This window comes from Amphiura filiformis, chromosome 17 (genome assembly GCF_039555335.1).
Source record: "Amphiura filiformis chromosome 17, Afil_fr2py, whole genome shotgun sequence".
NCBI lineage: Eukaryota > Metazoa > Echinodermata > Ophiuroidea > Amphilepidida > Amphiuridae > Amphiura > Amphiura filiformis.
The window spans coordinates 54,106,141-54,124,578 of NC_092644.1; the positions used below are offsets into that span (position 1 = coordinate 54,106,141).

Genomic DNA, 18,438 nt, shown 5'->3' on the forward strand with positions numbered 1-18,438 from the left:
GATTGGTCGAGAGCCGGGCATAAACAGCGTTTATGCCCGGTGGCCTGATGTGCGATCACGGGTAGGGCCAACGAAGGAAATTTACAGTTTTTAATGATGTTACTTGGCATTTTTTGTTATTCCCAGTGGGCACAGGTTAGGATTTCGACGTTGTATCAACGTTGATACAACGTCGAAATCTAACCTAACCAGATTTCAACCTGATTTCAACCTAGAGATTGGTTGAAATCAGGTTGAAATTTTCAACGTCGATAAGCGTTGAAATTTCAACCTGATTTCAACCAACTTTCAATGCAAAAAATTAAGAAGGTTGAAATCAGGTTGAACTTCAACGTTGATACAACGTTGAAATTTCAACCTGATTTCAACCAATGTTTCAACGCACAACTTTATGGCCTTTTTAATACATAAAATATTATTAGGACGAAATAGGCCTATGCTTATTAACATGATTAAAGTAAATTATATCCATGCCGCATGATCTCCCGATTTATACCGTATAGTACGATTTATACTCTTCTTCAAAAGTGGCCCGCCGCGGCGTTCACTACCTCCAACAAGCATGTAATGACTGACGCGAAAACACCGGGTGGTGCAGGGGTATGCTATCTGACCCGTCGCCGCTCAATTGGCGGGCTGATGTTGATGGGAATTCCTACAACTTGGTGGAAGCTGGTGCGACAAACACTTGTTGGGGGATGCAAAAAAAGTGTGGGGGGATACTTAAAAGTTTTGACCCTTCTAGGAGGGGGTGGCTTTGAAAAAATAAACTAAAAATGTTCGCGTCTGAAAATTGAGTTTACATGATTTTCGATGGGATTGACCCATAATTTTTATGTCAAAAAGGGGACCCTGAACTATTTGAGAACTGATAATTTTTTTTGCATCAGACCCCTCTAACAAGTGTTTTTGAGCGGTCCCTAATAGGCCTATTTCGCATAATCTTTTAACCATTTTACTAACACGTGATATCACCCCGGGGTAATACCCCGGGTATCGCCGGCGTCAGAGGTGCAGAGGTCGGCACCCATACGCGGGAGGCAACCGGGTGTGGAGTGAGTGGGCCGTACGCAGCGGTTATGTAGTCGGGGCCCCAGCCCCTGGCTGGAGCCGGCCGCATCATAGGCCTCTATGTTGTCGATCATAGTCGGCGAAAGCAGGGGAGGGGGAACGCACTCTCTCAATTTTTTCATGGGACGGCAAGTGTTTATAGGTAGGCCTATACACGCACGTTTGGCAAGCTATTGTAGGTAGGTGCGTACGCTCGCGCACATTGCACACACACGTTCGCAAGTGTTGGTGAGTACGCACGCGGGTTCGCAAATGTTTGCGATGCGCACTCACGTTTGCAAGTTTTCATGCGACGCTTGCGGACATTGCCGGTATGCACACACGTTCGCAAGTGTTTGCAAGCACGCACGCCGCGTGCACAAGTGTTTGCAAGTAGGGCTCTACGCATGCGCAATCTCAAGTGGTTATATGATATTGCGGTTTATGGAGTACGCATGCACATGCTCATGTGTTATGGAGTATGCGCATTACGCGCGAGTTATTGCGGTACGCACGCGGCGTACACAAGTAGGCCTACTTGCAATTACAAACGTACGTTCGCAAGTGTTTATGGGCACGCATTTGGCATGCGAGTTCGCAAGTGTTCGCAAGTGTTTTCGTGTTTGCTTGTGCGTTCGCAAGTGTTTATGAGTAGGCCTACTCGGCGTGCGCAGGTTATTTGCATGTGCGCATGCCCATTCGCAAGTGTTTGCGAGCACGCAAACACGTTCGCATAATATTTGAAAGCACGCTGCGTGTGCGCAAGTGTTTGCATGTACACACTCGTTCGCAAGTGTTTATGCGACGCATGCACGTTCGCAAGTGTTTGCAGGCACGCAAGCGTGTGCGCAAGTGTTTATGGGTACGCACGCACATGTGCAAGTGTTTATGGATACGCACCTGCGTTCAAAAGTTATTTCGGCATGCATGCGTGTTTGCAAGCACGTATCGCTTTCGCCCAACACTATGGGATATTGCCCAATGTACAGCAGTGAAAGTAAATGGAGTTTATACACACGTACGAGTGACGTACATGAGCTTGAGGCCTAAATTTGCAAATAAAACAGGTTAGTAAACATTTAAATTTTCTTTAAAAGTCTACTTGAATTTTGGACATATTGCAGCATGTATATTTCAACTTGTTTTTCCATTTTGTATCATTAGGATATGTTAAAATAGTTAAGCTTACTAAGCAGTTTATAAGATACATGCCTGTTGTTCATGTTGTTCGAGCATATTCTCTAACGCAATGCTCTATTATACGTCGATGGTATCCGTGAACAAATTCGTTGCTAGTGTTTTTCGAGCAACATATGCCTGCTGCATGCTGTATATGATGAATGCACCATTAGACAGACACGATACAGTCATGACAGTGCCTTGACTTGTACTTTGTAGACATGGTAGAAGACTCGGTCAGTTTGGAATATTTGCTGGGGCAATGCAAATGTAACAAACTAGGCATGCTAGGCCCCTAGCCCTAGTCATATCGTACAGTAAAAGGTCTTGCTTGGTACTGCTGGGAGCATAGATAGGTGAACCCTAGGCCCTAGACTACGTCCTAGTCATGTTCATGTCATGTGCATGTGCATGATGTGCTAGGTCGTGTATTAAATGATTTAGACATTACGTTACCGGTATGGGAGTCTAGGTTGTAACTCCGTCAAGTTTTTTGATGATTTAATTAAAACATAAATTTCAATGTCAATGACAATGATTTATGAAGAAAAAAATACAGGGCCCAGGGGCCTATAAATATGGCTAGGCGTATTAGTAGTACCAGTAATATTTAGTTAGTAATGTTAGGGCTAGGCTAGTGGAATTTGTTGAATAAAGTTCTTTTCAAATAGGCCTAAATAGAGCTTGGGCTCGGATAGCGACGTTTTCACATAGGCCCCCTATTTTATGTGGGACCTGAGAGCACATCAGACATATCTAATTGCATTTTGAATACGAGGAATGTCCTTCTAATATCAAATAATTTTTATTTTGTGAAATTCGATATACTATTTTTTTTTAATGTATAGGGCCTAATATTTTATGGCAAATGATTACCATTAATTGTATAAATCTAATGATATGTGGGAAAATCTATATCTTCAATATGAAAGGTCAAAACTTTCAATTGATGGTCGGCTTTTCATCCATCCCAGGTACATACACTTAAATTAGGATTTCGTGATCCTATCATCCTCTTTTTATGATATGTATCAATAGTTAATAATCCACGAAAAAAACGTATTCCCAAAATTTCAGTTGATTCCGATTTTGCGTTAGCGAGTTATGCATGATTATGTGTATTATAGGCTACTGGTCTATATATGCCATTGTTGTAATTTCGTTCTGGACATACCAGAACGAAATTTAAATTTGACGATATTTTTGCTAAACAAATTAATCTGCAAGAAAATTTTGGTACATAGACAGTATGTAGCCAGAGGTTTCCAGTGGTATAAAAATCTCAACTTTCTTCGGAAAAAAGTGGGGGGGATGACCGGATGAGGCTTTGGATCACGAAATGCCCTTTTAAGTACATGTCATTCGATTTATTAAAAGGGCATTTCGTGATCCACAGCCTCATCCCCCACTTTTCTCAAAAAAGTTGAGATTTTATATCACTGGAAACCTCTGGCTACATAATGTTTATGTACAAAATATTTCTTGCAGATTAATTCGCTTAGCAAAGATATCGTGAAATTTGAATTTCGTTCTGGTATACCAGAACGAAATTACAACACATTGTTTATGGAGCAGTGTAATACACATAATCATGCATAACTCATAACGCAAAATCGAATCAACTGAAATTTTGGGAATAGGTTTTTTCGTGGATATCTAATGAAAATGACATAAATAGAGGATGCTAGGATCACGAAATACTCCTTTAAGTTTACTTTGAGGACTGTTAAATGTCAAAAGTTGCAATTTTTAATAATTTGCCCTAAATTTTTTTATTGTATCGCGAATTTCAAAAAATCGAATTTATAAATATCAGAAGGACATCCCCCGTATTCAAAATTTTCGATATGTCTGATGTGCTTTCAGGTCCCACAAAAAATCTGTGCAAAGGTATAGAGAATAAAGTTTAACACAGTGCAACAAGTTAAACTCAATTTACCCTTGCTGAGAAATGGACCAATCCATGTTATTGTTTACCGGGTCAGATGTCAATCATTGTCATGCAGATAAATTTGTATTGTTTGGCTCGACCGGGAACCAATGGGATTTACCGCCAGCGGGTTTCGGGCGTGATTAGGTGGTTATTTATTCACTGTTGGTTTTGTATTGGACACGACAACAACAAAAATCTTCCCACCCACCGCGCGCTGTGTGGACATGTGAGAAGGAAGTAAAATATAATTATGTGTGACAGTAATGAGATAATGACCTGTATAAATACAGATATATTTTATCTACTACATGGTAGTGTGTTAAATAATAGCTAATTAAAGCATTTAACTGTCTGTAAGTTTAAAAGAAAAATCAAGAATTATGGTCCCTGTAGATAAGGAGGGAGGAATAAAGAGTTGACGCCGATCATTAAAATTACATGTGACTTGCAATTAATTTCCCTTTCTCAGATCTTCATATTTACAATGTACACTGTTTAATTAGATCATGTGTTCAATATGTTGCTACATAAAATTTATATAATTGTTCTGTATCAAACTTTTTAGAATGATAGTTCAAGAGGGAAAGTAAGTCGTCAAAACTATATATATGTACAGGAATTGACAATCGTATTGTTACATGCAGGCACAGGTCAGGTGTCATCAAAAACAGTAAAGTAGTCTTTTATAAGGTCAAAGACTTCACACAGTAAGCAAAAGAAAATAATGCTGGGTTTTGAATTATCTTTTCTGTATTTATTTATTATGATATATGTATATGTCATAGAATGCTAACATTAAGACTTGATCCTTGTAACTTCAGGTAGACCACCTGTTGAAGAGTCTCAGGAATTCCACTTGGGAGCGTGGGATCTGTATGCACCAGTACCATAATTTATTGTTGAGTTTCCAGCCATGATATTTGATGAATAATCCACGGGTTCGGGGTCAAACGCTCAGAATTTAGCCTCGGGTGGCGGCCACCAGAGTGCAAGTTTGGATCACATTGGGTTTTGCTAAAACGAGATTTACTGCGCCTTTGGTCGTTGTTTCGCTAGAGTCTTGGGTTGGGTAATTCGCTTTCGATTAGAGAATCTCCTATTATATATTTGGCAATTATACGGCTGAGAATTTGTTTGTTTGTTTGTTTGTTTATTTGTTGTAGGTACTGGTGCGGGTCTTAAACAAAAGTCAATAAATGGTTGTCGTGTCTGATTGCCAACATGCATGCAAATTTTGCGTCCGAGTGTTTTCAATTTCTCTGTCTTGGGGTAACAGAGGCCATTTTGTATACAAAGTGTAGGAAAATTTATTAGTATTGTGCACCCGGAAGAATACCTTAAAAACCTATTCTATATGGCCTACATTACTGAGATGTCAAACAGGTTTATACCGGCCGGATTGATCCCGGTTCCTAAGCTAAAGACGTTTGGAATTTTTAACTTTTTCACGTAATCTCTGTATTAATTAAGGACTGAAATTTCATTTGAGTTACAATTTTGGGGAACTTTACAGATTCAGATTTTGATTTAAAAAATGTTGAAAGGCGACGCCGCTATTTCAACGGCAAAACTAGCATTAAAACTTGTTCCGTTAGCAGTAATTCGGCCAGGACCTACTTTTCTTGTGAATCGATTTGTATAATTTCATATCTATTTTAGTCATTAATAGGTTAGCATCTTTCATTTGAATCAGAACATGCCGACCTCACGAAGAACATGGTCCATATATATTAAGGACACCACGTAGCCATATACTTTTAACCGGAACTCATCACAATTGCACCTTTCGCGCAGTGATTTGGTGTAATGCGCCTATAGTCTGACTTGCCATTCAATGTAAATCAGCTCAGCAAACTCAGTTTTGTTTTTAAACATGTATAGAAACTAGAGCAAAAATAAGTTACAATTTCCCTCTTTTTGGTCCGAAGAATGGCCCTAAGAAATGTATAGCAGAATGACCTTATAAACAGTCAGGAGTAACTGGTCTACCTTCAGTAGGGCTATCTTACATTACGCATATTTAATCATACTGCATATCTATGCCAAATATAATGTTTCTGTGTAAATTATGGAAATAGTTGTGTTTTTATTTTAAATGATAATCCCGAAATTGTTATTTTTGTCGTTACAGTTGACGTGTCGTTGCACCACATGATAAAGGAATCAAAACAAGATCAGTGAAGATTGGCCATGCAATAGACAGACTATAATAGTCCATGACAATGTACAATGTATAAAGCATCAAGAAAATTGACTTAACATCAGGAACGTTAGATGCAGCCAAAGATTTCGGATGAACTGGCCACTTGAGAGAGCCATAATTTTAAAAGAATGGCATGGAGCAACTCCTAGATCAACCCTCCTTCTTCCTTCAAATTCTGCCTTTGCGTCCATCGAGAGCAGTTAGTGCCACGTACTACTCATCAGTTCAAGTTCTAACCTTAGTCATGAAGGGTCCAAGGGTCCTTCATTCCATCTATATCCCGCAGATGGAATGTACTCCGCCTCAAATTCCAGGAATTGTGAAACGGATCAGCTTCAAAGCGGAGGTTAACAGCTATCTAGGCGCCAACCCATCAGCTTAATGATAACAGCTGTTATTGCCTTGATATGTGTCTTAACATACAAAGAAAGAAGGTGAACAACTAAGCAAGCAATACAGATTCTGGTCTAGATTTTCTTGATATTGGTAGTGATGACATCATCAATGCGAAATAAGCCTACTGATAGGGTTGACGTTTTCGATGCTTATCTCCTTCAGCTAAACTGAGCACGACAAGGATCCTTTAAACATGTGTTGAAGGGTGGAGTGCAAGCGCAGAACAGTTCCAAAACTATTGATCACATTCTCTGTATGATCTGATCATCAGTCTAAGGAAGTTAGTGTGAAGTTCTTCCATGAGAAAAATAAAAGTATTTAGTTGTATAATCTGTCTACAATTTCCAGTTTAGTTAGCGTATCAAAAGTCAAGACTTAGAAACCATATGTTAAAGATACCTTGCATGGTATCAGAAGTTTTAAGTAAGTTGTAGCGTGAAAAGAAGATTTTTACGCGTTTTCTTCAAGTTAATATTGAATGGATATTCCAAATGCGCAAGCCAGGAAACCCCTTATTAACATTTTAAAATACGAGGTTCATTCAAAAAATTCTACCTCCATCGTCACCTCTCTATCTTACGTGTCAGGCAATTGAAATTAAACATCCCAGCAAACACAAAATGTTTTCGAGATCATTCGCAAAAGGTTATTAAAGGTTGTCAGAAAACGTTTAAATGTCGGGTTATATTAAGGGTATAAAACGTTTTCATAACATTAAAAAACATTTTTTGATAATCTTCTGCCCAGCAAACACAAAATGTATTACAGAAACGTTTAAATGTCGGGCTATATAAAGGGTATAAAAACGTTTTAATAATATTCCAAAAACATTTATAAAAACTTGATACAAAACATTCTGAACAGAATGTTATTTTGGGGTTGAGAAAATATTTTGCGAAAAATGTTTGCCTAAAATATTTGCAATAACGTTTTAAAAACGTTTTCATGACATTTATATCTACCAAAAAAGCGTTGACAACGTAAAGAAATCAGCAAGTTTAAAAAACCCACCTCGGCTCACTTTTTGAAACTTGGTCCCATTTGTAAAAGGTATTAATTTAAACTTCATCATATTTATATAAATTTAAAACATTTCCAGAAGTGTAGTAGGCTTGTAATCTTGTTGGAAACGCTGTATTCTGTTGAAATAAAATAAAAACACTGATTTCCTGTTGGTATTCAAAATGGGACCAAGTTTCAAAAAGTGAGCCGAGGTGGGTTTTTTAAACTTGCTGATTTCTTTTACGTTGTCAACGCTTTTTTTGGTAGATTTCTTTTCTTTTTATGAATGTAACCAAGTAGCTCCAAGCTTGGAAAGTCATCAGGTTACAAAGTGCTCCATAAAAGCGAAAAATAGATGTTTGAAGTTGCTGTTCATGATTTATGACAATAAATAATTAAACAAAACTTCAGTCGTTTATTTTTAAAACTTGCTCGTCACGCGTGACTGAGGCGTACACAATGATCAATATATATTTTAATATACTTGAATTATTCAAGGCAACGTAAATATGTACAGAAAATGTAAATATAAACAGCACACACCCAATGTTGACAATGCCAGAGAGATACGGAGAGTAAGTCCGATTTACTTCCAAGTTGGAACTGGTACATGCGCATATATTTAAGCCTATACTACGGAAGCGTCTAAATGCCCCGACTAGGCAAGATAATCGTGTTTGAATGTTTGTGGTTCTTTATAGCCCTGCGGGCCAACCTAGTTGGATATGCCTATTAAGCGGCGGTTATCTGCGATCTTTCGTGGTTTGTGGTTTTAATTTCCCTTATCAAGCACTGGCCTCTATCGGGAGCTAATTTATAGTTTAAGCTTGTTGGATATCCATATTTCGTGGTTTGTGGTTCTTCGTAGCCCTGTGGGGCAATCTAGTTGCAAATACAAATTTCGCGGTTTGTGGCTCTTCATTTCGTTTCATTTCGTTTATCGCGGTTTGTGGTCTTAATTTATTGGATATCCATATTTCGCGGTTTGTGGTTCTTTATAATCTATAGGCCTGTGGGCAATCTAGTTGGATATCCAAATTTCGCGGTTTGTGGTTCTTTGTAGCCCTGCGGGCCAAGCTAGTTGGATATGCCTAGTAAGCGGCGGTTATCTGCGCTCTTTCGTGGTTTGTGGTTTAAATTTCCCTTATCAAGCCTGCCCTCTATCGGGAGCTAATTTATAGTTTAAGCTTGTTGGATATCCATATTTCGTGGTTTGTGGTTCTTTGTAGCCCTGTGGGGCAATCTAGTTGCATATCCAAATTTCGCGGTATTTGGGTCTTCATTTCATTTCATTTCATTTTATCGCGGTTTGTGGTCTTAATTTGTTGGATATCCACATTTCGCGGTTTTTGGTTCTTTGTGGATATATCCCTATTAAGCGGAGGTTGTCGGCGATCTTTCGCGGTTTGTGATTTTAATTTCCCTTATCAAGCCCTCTATCGGCAGTTAATTAGTTTAAGCTTGTTGGATATCCAAATTTCGCGGTTTGTGGTTCTTTATAGCCCTGCGAGGCAATCTAGTTGGATATCCAAATTTAACGGCAGTTGTTGGCGATCATTCGCGGTTTGTGGTCTTAATTTGTTGGATATCCATATTTCACGGTTTGTGGTTCTTTATAATCGATAAGCCTGCGGGCAATCTTGTTGGATATGCAAATTTCGCGGTTTGTGGTTCTTTGTAGCCCTGCGGGGCAATCTAGTTGGATATCCCTATTAAGCGGCGGTTGTCAGCGATCTTTCGCGGTTTGTGATTTTAATTACCCTTATCAGGCCCTGCCCTCTATCGGGAGCTAATTTATAGTTTAAGCCTGTTGGATATCCATATTTTGTGGTGTGTGATTCTTTGTAGCCCTGCTGGGCTATCTAGTTGGATATCCAAATGTCGCGGTTTGTGGTTCTTTATAGCCCTGCGGTGAAATCTAGTTTGATATCAATATTCAGCGGCAGTTGTTGGCGATCTTTCGCGGTTTGTGATTTTAATTTGTGACAATTTATAATATTTATTGCAAATATAATTTCAGATTGAACTGTGAACAGAGCCAATGATAAATGTGTTTTAAATAACGAAGATGTCATGATAGTCAGGCATGGTGAAAGCATCTGGATGGTGAAAGTAGGCCTAGGCCTAGGCCTAGATGAGAATAAAAAATCAGACATGTTTGTTTGATGAAAAAAAAAAAAAATATCATAATAGCAATGGATGTTCGAGATGGTGTTATTCTTGATTTATGACAATACATTGGTTAATAAAACATTAAGAAAAAAAAGTGGTGGGAAGTTTGAACCTGAGCAAAAATTCATAAATGGATTAGAAGTCCAGGACCTTAACCGCTTCGCCACACGGGACGACCGTTATAACGACGTGTGAAAGTGGAGTATTTATTAATATGAATGTATGCTGTGGTCCGGAAAGAATAAAAGAATTGCGAAAAACTTGATTTTTTGGCTTAATGGGATCCAGAATTTGTATGTAGGGTATCCAGGAATATACTAGGGTATATTTGAAAGTGAATCTCAAAAGGTAGTGCGACAGTGACAGCCATGTATGGCTGTAGCAGTGACGAAAGATTGTGGATATCAGTATGATTAGCTATGATTTTCCACTAATTTTGGCTATGAAATACCGCGTGAAATAAAGCAAGAATGTTTATTTATTATCAAACAATCGGATTGACTGTATGATTGGTGTAACTTTTTGAATTAATGAGTTATTAAAATATTACACTTTGGATAGTAAATACAGATTTAGCATGGTTTTAGATATATTTTGTACCCAGCTTAAAAATATCATAGAACAATAGCGTTTTGTTTCGTGTAAATATAGTCCCGATGTGCATCTTCTTATTCTTCTTTATCAGTCGTTTTTTTAAAACTTGCTGGTCATGCTACCAGCGTGACTCTAATAACCCGACATTTAAATGTTATTAAAACGTTTTGAAAAAAAAAAACATTTTAAGAACATTTCTGTGTTTGCTGAATGCAAATATTTTAACATAATTAGTTATTTAAGTGTTGACAAAATATTTGGCAAAAATGTTTGCATTGATAGTTTACAATAGCATTTTGAAAACATTGTTAAAATATTGTTGTAGTGTGTTTTATACAAAACGTTTTAAAACGTTCTCATGACCTTTATATAACCCGACATTTTAATGTATATAAATACGTTTTTACCTAAGCCAAAAGCCAAAATATAACTTATCTAAAACGTTTTTATGTTTGCTGGGATGATTATACCCTTACCTCTTGGCTACAAAATAAAAGTTATTAAATGTAATAAGCGAATACAGATTTGGTGCGCCGGAAACGGTCTGAAAAAAAGGCAAGTTTGATTTAAAAGGTGGCCTACATCTATGTGGAAGTCATTACTGATTTATTTCTGAAAATAATTGAATTGCTGTATTTTTGTTCAAATACTTTAATCAATATCTAATGCTTGCATGTAGTGCAATTTAACTGGGTATCGTGTATTTTGCACCCTCAATTCAGCATGATCAGTGCTTTAATTAGAACCTATGTGAGCTGATAAATTTGGCGGCCATTTAGGATTTGAAGGTTAAAAGTAGGTCCAATCATCAAATTGAGGCTTATTACGGTAAACTAAAACTGATATGAGAAGGTGAGAAATTAGCACAAGGTTGCAGGTTTACTCAGTGGTGGCAATCTTGAAAAAACAAATTGGTCAAAAATTTGATTTTTGGACAAAATGTGATTTTTGGTCAAAATGAGATTTTTGGTCAAAATGAGATTTTTGGTCAAAATGAGATTTTTGGTCAAAAGTGAGATTTTTGGTCAAAAAGTAGATTTTTGGTCAAAAAGTAGATTTTTGGTCAAAATGAGATTTTTGGCCAAAGTGAGATTTTTGGCCAAAGTGAGATTTTTGGTCAAAAATGAGATTTTTGGTCAAAATGAGATTTTTGGTCAAAAATGAGATTTTTATTTCGGTAAACTAAAACTGATATGAGAAGGTGAGAAATTAGCACAAGGTTGCAGGTTTACTCAGTGGTGGCAATCTTGAAAAAACAAATTGGTCAAAAATTTGATTTTTGGACAAAATGTGATTTTTGGTCAAAATGAGATTTTTGGTCAAAATGAGATTTTTGGTCAAAAGTGAGATTTTTGGTCAAAAAGTAGATTTTTGGTCAAAAAGTAGATTTTTGGTCAAAATGAGATTTTTGTTCAAAAATGAGATTTTTGGTCAAAGTGAGATTTTTGGTCAAAAATGAGATTTTTGGTCAAAATGAGATTTTTGGTCAAAGTGAGATTTTTGGTCAAAAATGAGATTTTTGGTCAAAATGAGATTTTTGGTCAAAAATGAGATTTTTGGTCAAAGTGAGATTTTTGGTCAAAATGAGATTTTTGGTCAAAATGAGATTTTTGGTCAAAAATGAGATTTTTGGTCAAAAATGAGATTTTTGGTCAAAATGAGATTTTTGGTCAAATATGAGATTTTTGGTCAAAATTGTGAATTTTCGTCACAAATGTGATTTTTGGTCAAAAAATGTTATTTTTGGTCAAAGGTCAGATTTTTGACCAAAAATTAGATTTTGGGTCAAAAATGTGGTTTTTTGTCAAAAATGTGATTTTTGGTCAAAAATCTGACCGCTGCACACGGCACTCCACACCCAGTTGCCTGCCGCGTATGGGTGCCTACTGCACGGGGCCCTCTGCACCGACCACAACGCATGACCGCTGCGCACGACCTACCAACTCCACACCGGGTTGCCTGAACTTGCCTCCCGCGCGGGCTCCCGCGTATGAGTGCCAACTGCGCATTCTGCACCGACTACGATGCGGGCGATATACCCGTGGCAATTCCCCAGGGCGATACCAGGCCTATAATCATGATATAATACACCAGCCGGCCGATTGTGAAACTCTACACGGGTAAGTATCAATTTATTACTATTATTTAGTAATTAGGCCCTATATCTGAATGATAATTTACAAAATCGGGTTAAAATCGGGTTATAATCAGGTTGAAATCGGGTTGAAATCAGGTTGAAATCAGGTTGAATTTCGACGTTGATACAACGTCGATACAACGTTGTATCAAGGTTGATGCCCATTTGCAAATACAACGTGATTTCAACCTTATTTCAACGTCGAAATCGGACGTTGATACGTCAGAAACCGACCCGTGTGCCCACTGGGATTATTTTGATGAAATAAGAAGCACAAAATGTTCTGGTATGTATGAACGGGGTTCATTCATATATTTTCATGACTAAACAGTTGTTTATGCCTCGGGCATAAGCGGCCCTCGGGCATAAACAACAGTTTAGTCATGAAAATATATGAATGAATTAGGGTTCATTCATATATTTTCATGACTAAACGGTTGTTTATGCCCGAGGGGCCGCTTCCCGTTCATACATACCAGAACATTTTGTGATTCTTATTTCATCAAAATAATAACAAAATATAACAAGGAACATCATAAAAAACGATGAATTTCCTTCGTTTTTCATTACCCGAGATCGCACATCGGGCCACCGGGCATAAACGCTGTTTATGCCCGGCTCTCGACCAATCACGCACGCCGTTATATAGCGAGTATGTATGAACCCCTAATTTATAAAATCAGCATCACTTCCGACACATAAAAAGATGATCAGATGAGTGGAAAGTGGCAAAGAATTTGTGAAATGGTTGAATTTTTTAAAGAAAAATACTTCGTGTTTTTCGAGAAAATTGAATAAATGCACAATTGCGTCAGGCAGTAAAAAACTGTCAAACGCGCTTGAAAATGCTTGATACGTGAGCGTAAATCACCGTCAAAACGAGCGCTCGTGCTACGCGAAAGTTTTGAAGTTTGCATCACCGGTTTTGCATTCAGCTCTTTTTTACGCCCGGCTTTTACGTCAAAAATTGCGATAAAAACATGGATTCTGGAACAAAATGAAGCTTGTTCGACAAAGTAAAAGGTATGTTTGTATAGCTAGAACATGTTTAACCTTGATGCGAAAGTTTAATTTGATAAATTCGTAATTTTAACCATATTATTAAATTATAGAAAAATTATCAAATTCGTGGACATCGTGGAACATACTCTTTGCGTGGCTGTGCGTAGTAAGCAGTTGTACGCAGATAGCCTCGCTAATACGGACGCGTAGAGTAGCGTTGTACGCGTGTAGTTAGCATGATTAGTCGCGGAGTAACAAGCGTAGTTGAATGTTCCACGATGTCCACAAATTTGATAATTTTTCTATAGTTCGGGTGGTTTAAAATTTGACCGACATGATGCCTTTCTGTGATTATTTACATTCTTTCGTATCCCTACTTCAATAAACACTATATCAACGGGATCATACACACCTGTAACAAATCATTCACTGTGTTGTAGCCCAGTGTTCGATACGGCAATTCATGACCCTCCACTTCACGAAAATCATTCTCCAACTCCTTGGGCGTCAAGCCCAGTGGTGCCGACAGCAACAATGCACGAAGGATTTTCTTCAAACTCTCCTTCAATCTAGCCTTGTCAGTCATCTTGCAAATGTGGTATACCTGTAGACTACAAAATCATTAATTTCTACTTTACGAGCTTTGAATTAAACCACTAAAATCGTGCAATAAAGTGTGATTTTCATGAGCTAAATTTCCGCCATTCCTCATGTTTTCGTACCTGAGGATAACCTTTGACCGTCAAAATTGACACTGATTGACACAGCTTCATTGTTAGAGGTCGATGGTCTTTGCTATGTTTGATCGCAATGATAATATTTTTGGCGTAAATCAAAAAAGGATGATGCTGTTTTAAAAGGGCTGTGGATATTAATTTTCCCGGGGATATTTTTTCATTATGCATTATAGGCCTAAAGTCTACGCACGGAAACGGGGAAATTAGAAAAACAACAAAACAATTAAATAAAAAAGGGAGAAACTATAAACTATTTGCAAAAAGGGGAAATAAAAAGGGGGAAACTATTTGCCAAAAGAAGTTTAAAGGGAACACTACCGTATTTGCAAGGGGGAAGGGAGAAACAGACCCCCTTGCAATCAGTGGGAGTAGCCTATAGGCCTAAAAGACCCGGGGTAAAAAAGGGAAAACTCTTTAGCAAAAGAGGAAAGTGAAACAGGGAAACTAGGCAAAAAAGGGAGGAGTAAAAAGGAAACTCTTTGAAAAAGGGAAAAGAAAAAAAAAAGGGACAAACTATTTGCAAAACTTAGGGGGAAAGTGGGCCTAAAAGTGGGAAAGGGGGATGGGAAAGTAGGCCTATTAAGGGAGAAACTATTTGGGGAACTAGCAGCAGGAAAGTAAAAAGTAAAAGGGGGAACTATTTGCAAAAAGTGGGATGGCCTAGACGGCCTATGAGGCTAGGCCTATTTGAAAAGGGGAAAGTAAAATAGGGAACTTAAAAAGTGGGAAACTATATTTTGAAAAGGGGGAAATTATAGGCTACACAGCAAAATAGGTCAATGTCAATAGGCCTCAATGGTATGGTAGGCCTGAAATATCCTACGCAATAATGTTTAGGCCCCTACCTATATTTGTATTAAGTCAGTGGCGTAGATTTCTTTTTTGACATGGGGGGGCAAACAATTTGCCATTTTGAAGCTAAACTGATGGAATATGGTGTAAAAGTTGAATAAATTCGCGCGCAGCGCGCAAAATTTGCAATTTTAGGGCTAAAATGGCCCAATAGGCCTATAGGCTAAGATTAATTTGGTCAGAAACCCATTATAGGCCTACAGGATGATATAGGCGTAGATCGGGGAGATAAATGTCGCCAAAAGGTGCTGGTTTCACTTTAGCCTACTTCAAGAAATGTTTTCCAACCCCATCCCCAATGTCAAAATGAAATCTTATACGCCACTGTATACATGTCTCAACATTGGGGGGAGGGTGATTGTATCATGGCCCCCTGGCAATTATGATTGTGGGAAAATTTATCCCCGCCCCCCCCCCAACCCCCGGGATCTACGCCTATGATTACAGCACAGTAGCCTATGCCCGAGCCTATGGAGGAATTCAAACCAAGACAAAAAATACCTTGTCGTCCATCACTCGCAAACGCAAAATCGGTAGGCCTATTTCTGAAATTTTGCCTAAACTTTTTTCGTGGGTCATGATCTACCGTAGGCCTACTGAAACCAGGGACATGCATGGTACAATAGTAAAATCTTCCTGTTAGACCAAAATCAAGAAGATATTATGTTTACTAAGCGACACCAACATTTTGATGTGAGTGAACAAACTAAAAGCTATCAGTGCATGATAATGGCCATAAGATTAGACAGCCAGTCGTGATTCCACATAATTTGGACTAAGAGCTGTGTTGAAGGGTCCATTCTCGCTCCAACTTGCACAGGTTCCTTTCCTCAGACTTTAATAACGCGAATTAACACACAAGATATATGGTTGAATAAAGACTTACATATTATCGTCACTTCATCGGTTAGTAATTAGTATAGGCTTTGGACGTCTTCTCATAAACGAGATCATATCAAAGAGTGCCTAGAAAAATGCCTGAAAAATACCTAATCTTGCTAAGGCAGCCCTCAACGTCAGCCCCTGGAGCTCCCTGGGTGGGTCCAAACTCACTTTCTAAAGATCTATCATTACCATCTCATTAACTTACTGATCTCTTGAAGTATTTATTTGTAAACATAATTATCCCCTTAACTGGGCCTATTTCTAAAGGTGTTTTTGGCCTACTGAACCCTTGAGAGATCATAACATGATCATGAGAGATCACGATTGTGCGTTTGGACTGCACTTAAAGATACTTAAGGTGGCTGTGTACTCTCAGACATGCATGTAGTAAAAGTGCAATAACTTTGTAATTATTCGCGCAAAACATATAAAAGTATACATTTTTATGAAGGCAAGACATCAATAAATCTTAATATAAATACAGATTTGGGGTAAAAACAACAATTTTGAAGAAAATCACAAAAAAGTGAGTTTTTAGCAATATTTGTTAGGTACAAACAAAAAAAAAAAACACTCTTTCCAAAATATTTTATTTTGTTTTTAGCTCAATCTTGAGGCTCCATTCCAAAAACGGTTTTTTTTTTTTGATATTGGCCTTATTTTTTGAGATATTGACCATATAAGGCATCAAAATGAACTTTTTAAAATTCAAAAACGCCTATTTGCACAAAATGATGCCCAAAATCGGAAATAGACAAAAATATAAAAAAATGAGAAAACCGTTTCTTGAGTCGATCATGCTTTTTACGATGATCATATTTGCTTACCTATAGATGCTGTATTTATTGAGTTATCGTGTACCTAAATCGTCATTTTACCGGGAAAATGAACATTGAAATAATGGCCGTTGAAGTTTAAAGTGGTCTCATTTTGCACTTTCATCGAATCTCACAGGAGAATGCGACAGTTTTCGTTTTTGTAACTTATATTACGTGAACATCGGATAAATCCACAGCCCCTTGAGAAGTTTGAGCGAAATCCATTCATAACTTGATATTTAAATCGGGGAAAGAACTTGAAAAAACCCACATTTTATCAGCTAAAACGGAGCCATTTGACCACTAGGTTTTTGTGAAATCAGTGCTTCCGTGGTGTTTCCATAAGATGCGCCGCGCATGCAGATAAGCGTCGCGTATGCGTCGCGTATTTGTGCGTTAACAAATTGCGCGATACGCAACGCGATGAGTTGTTGCGCGCGTGTACCTTGCTGGTACAACAAAGATTTTCTTTCCTTTTCAATTTCAAACACGAGTGGAATAGTGAAATAAAATCCTTAAAATATTGCAGTTGGAGTTTACAAATCTCGATTTTCATTCCTTGTATTTATAAAAAACATAACAAGGTACAAACATATCAAAAAACCTCAATTTTGAGAAAGAAGCAATGGCTAGAGTACACAGCCGCGTTAAGTGATCATTATGATGACATGTAAGTGGTTGACACTTACTGGTTATCATGATTTGGTACACCCAGGTGTTGATGCCAATTAACAAGCTTATGAATTCATAATTATTTTGGATAACGTAATTAATTGATAGTATCGTGATTCCTAAGACAATGCAATGGGAATCACTACCAATTAATATTTATCATATATCTGGCCTCTTACACTGTATGTAGCAGACCTCCCAAAAGAAATATCCATAGGCTGTAGAAATAGGACCAAATAAACATGGTAGCTCATGATGATATGTACACATGAAAAACAATGATTTCACGTGGCACGTTTTCATAAATGGCTTTCAGTTAGTTTGGCCGGGGGTCGGAAAAGGCTCGGAAACGCCTATTATAGACCCGGTGGGTTCAGTTTGTATTTAAAGGTAGGACGTATGACCGTTCCAGGATTTGAAAATGACCCCTATTTCACGGGGAATCAAGGACATTTGCAGCAATTTTACCCCCTATTTTACGCGAAATCAAGGAAAATTTGCTTCCAAATACCTCCCCTATTTTTATCATTTTGAGGACGCATTTTCATTCCACCCCCTTATCACCAGGAATCAAGGACATTTTTCCGAAATAAATACCCCTATTTTTACCATTTCAAGGACGCTTTTGAATTTTCCCCCTATTTCACGGGAAAACGCGGACGAAAGTCCTAGAAATACACTCTATTTTTCATTTCAAGGACAATTTTGCTCCAAAACACCCCTAATTTGGACAATCGCGAACAATTTTGTCCTCGAAAATTCCGCGGACATTTCTTGAAAAGTACCCCTAATTGGAACCATCATGC

At 37.9% G+C, this 18,438-nt stretch overlaps 1 protein-coding gene across 1 annotated transcript in view; it reads right to left on the reverse strand.

Moving 5' to 3' along the window:
- The window catches only part of LOC140137988 (uncharacterized), a 51,688-nt gene extending 37,267 nt beyond the window's left edge, over positions 1–14,421 (reverse strand). The window contains 1 exon segment of the mRNA XM_072159817.1: positions 14,081–14,421. Within this exon segment, the coding sequence (XP_072015918.1) occupies positions 14,081–14,254 (174 nt within the window). The 5' untranslated portion in view covers positions 14,255–14,421.
- Between the last annotated feature and the right edge of the window lie 4,017 nt (positions 14,422–18,438).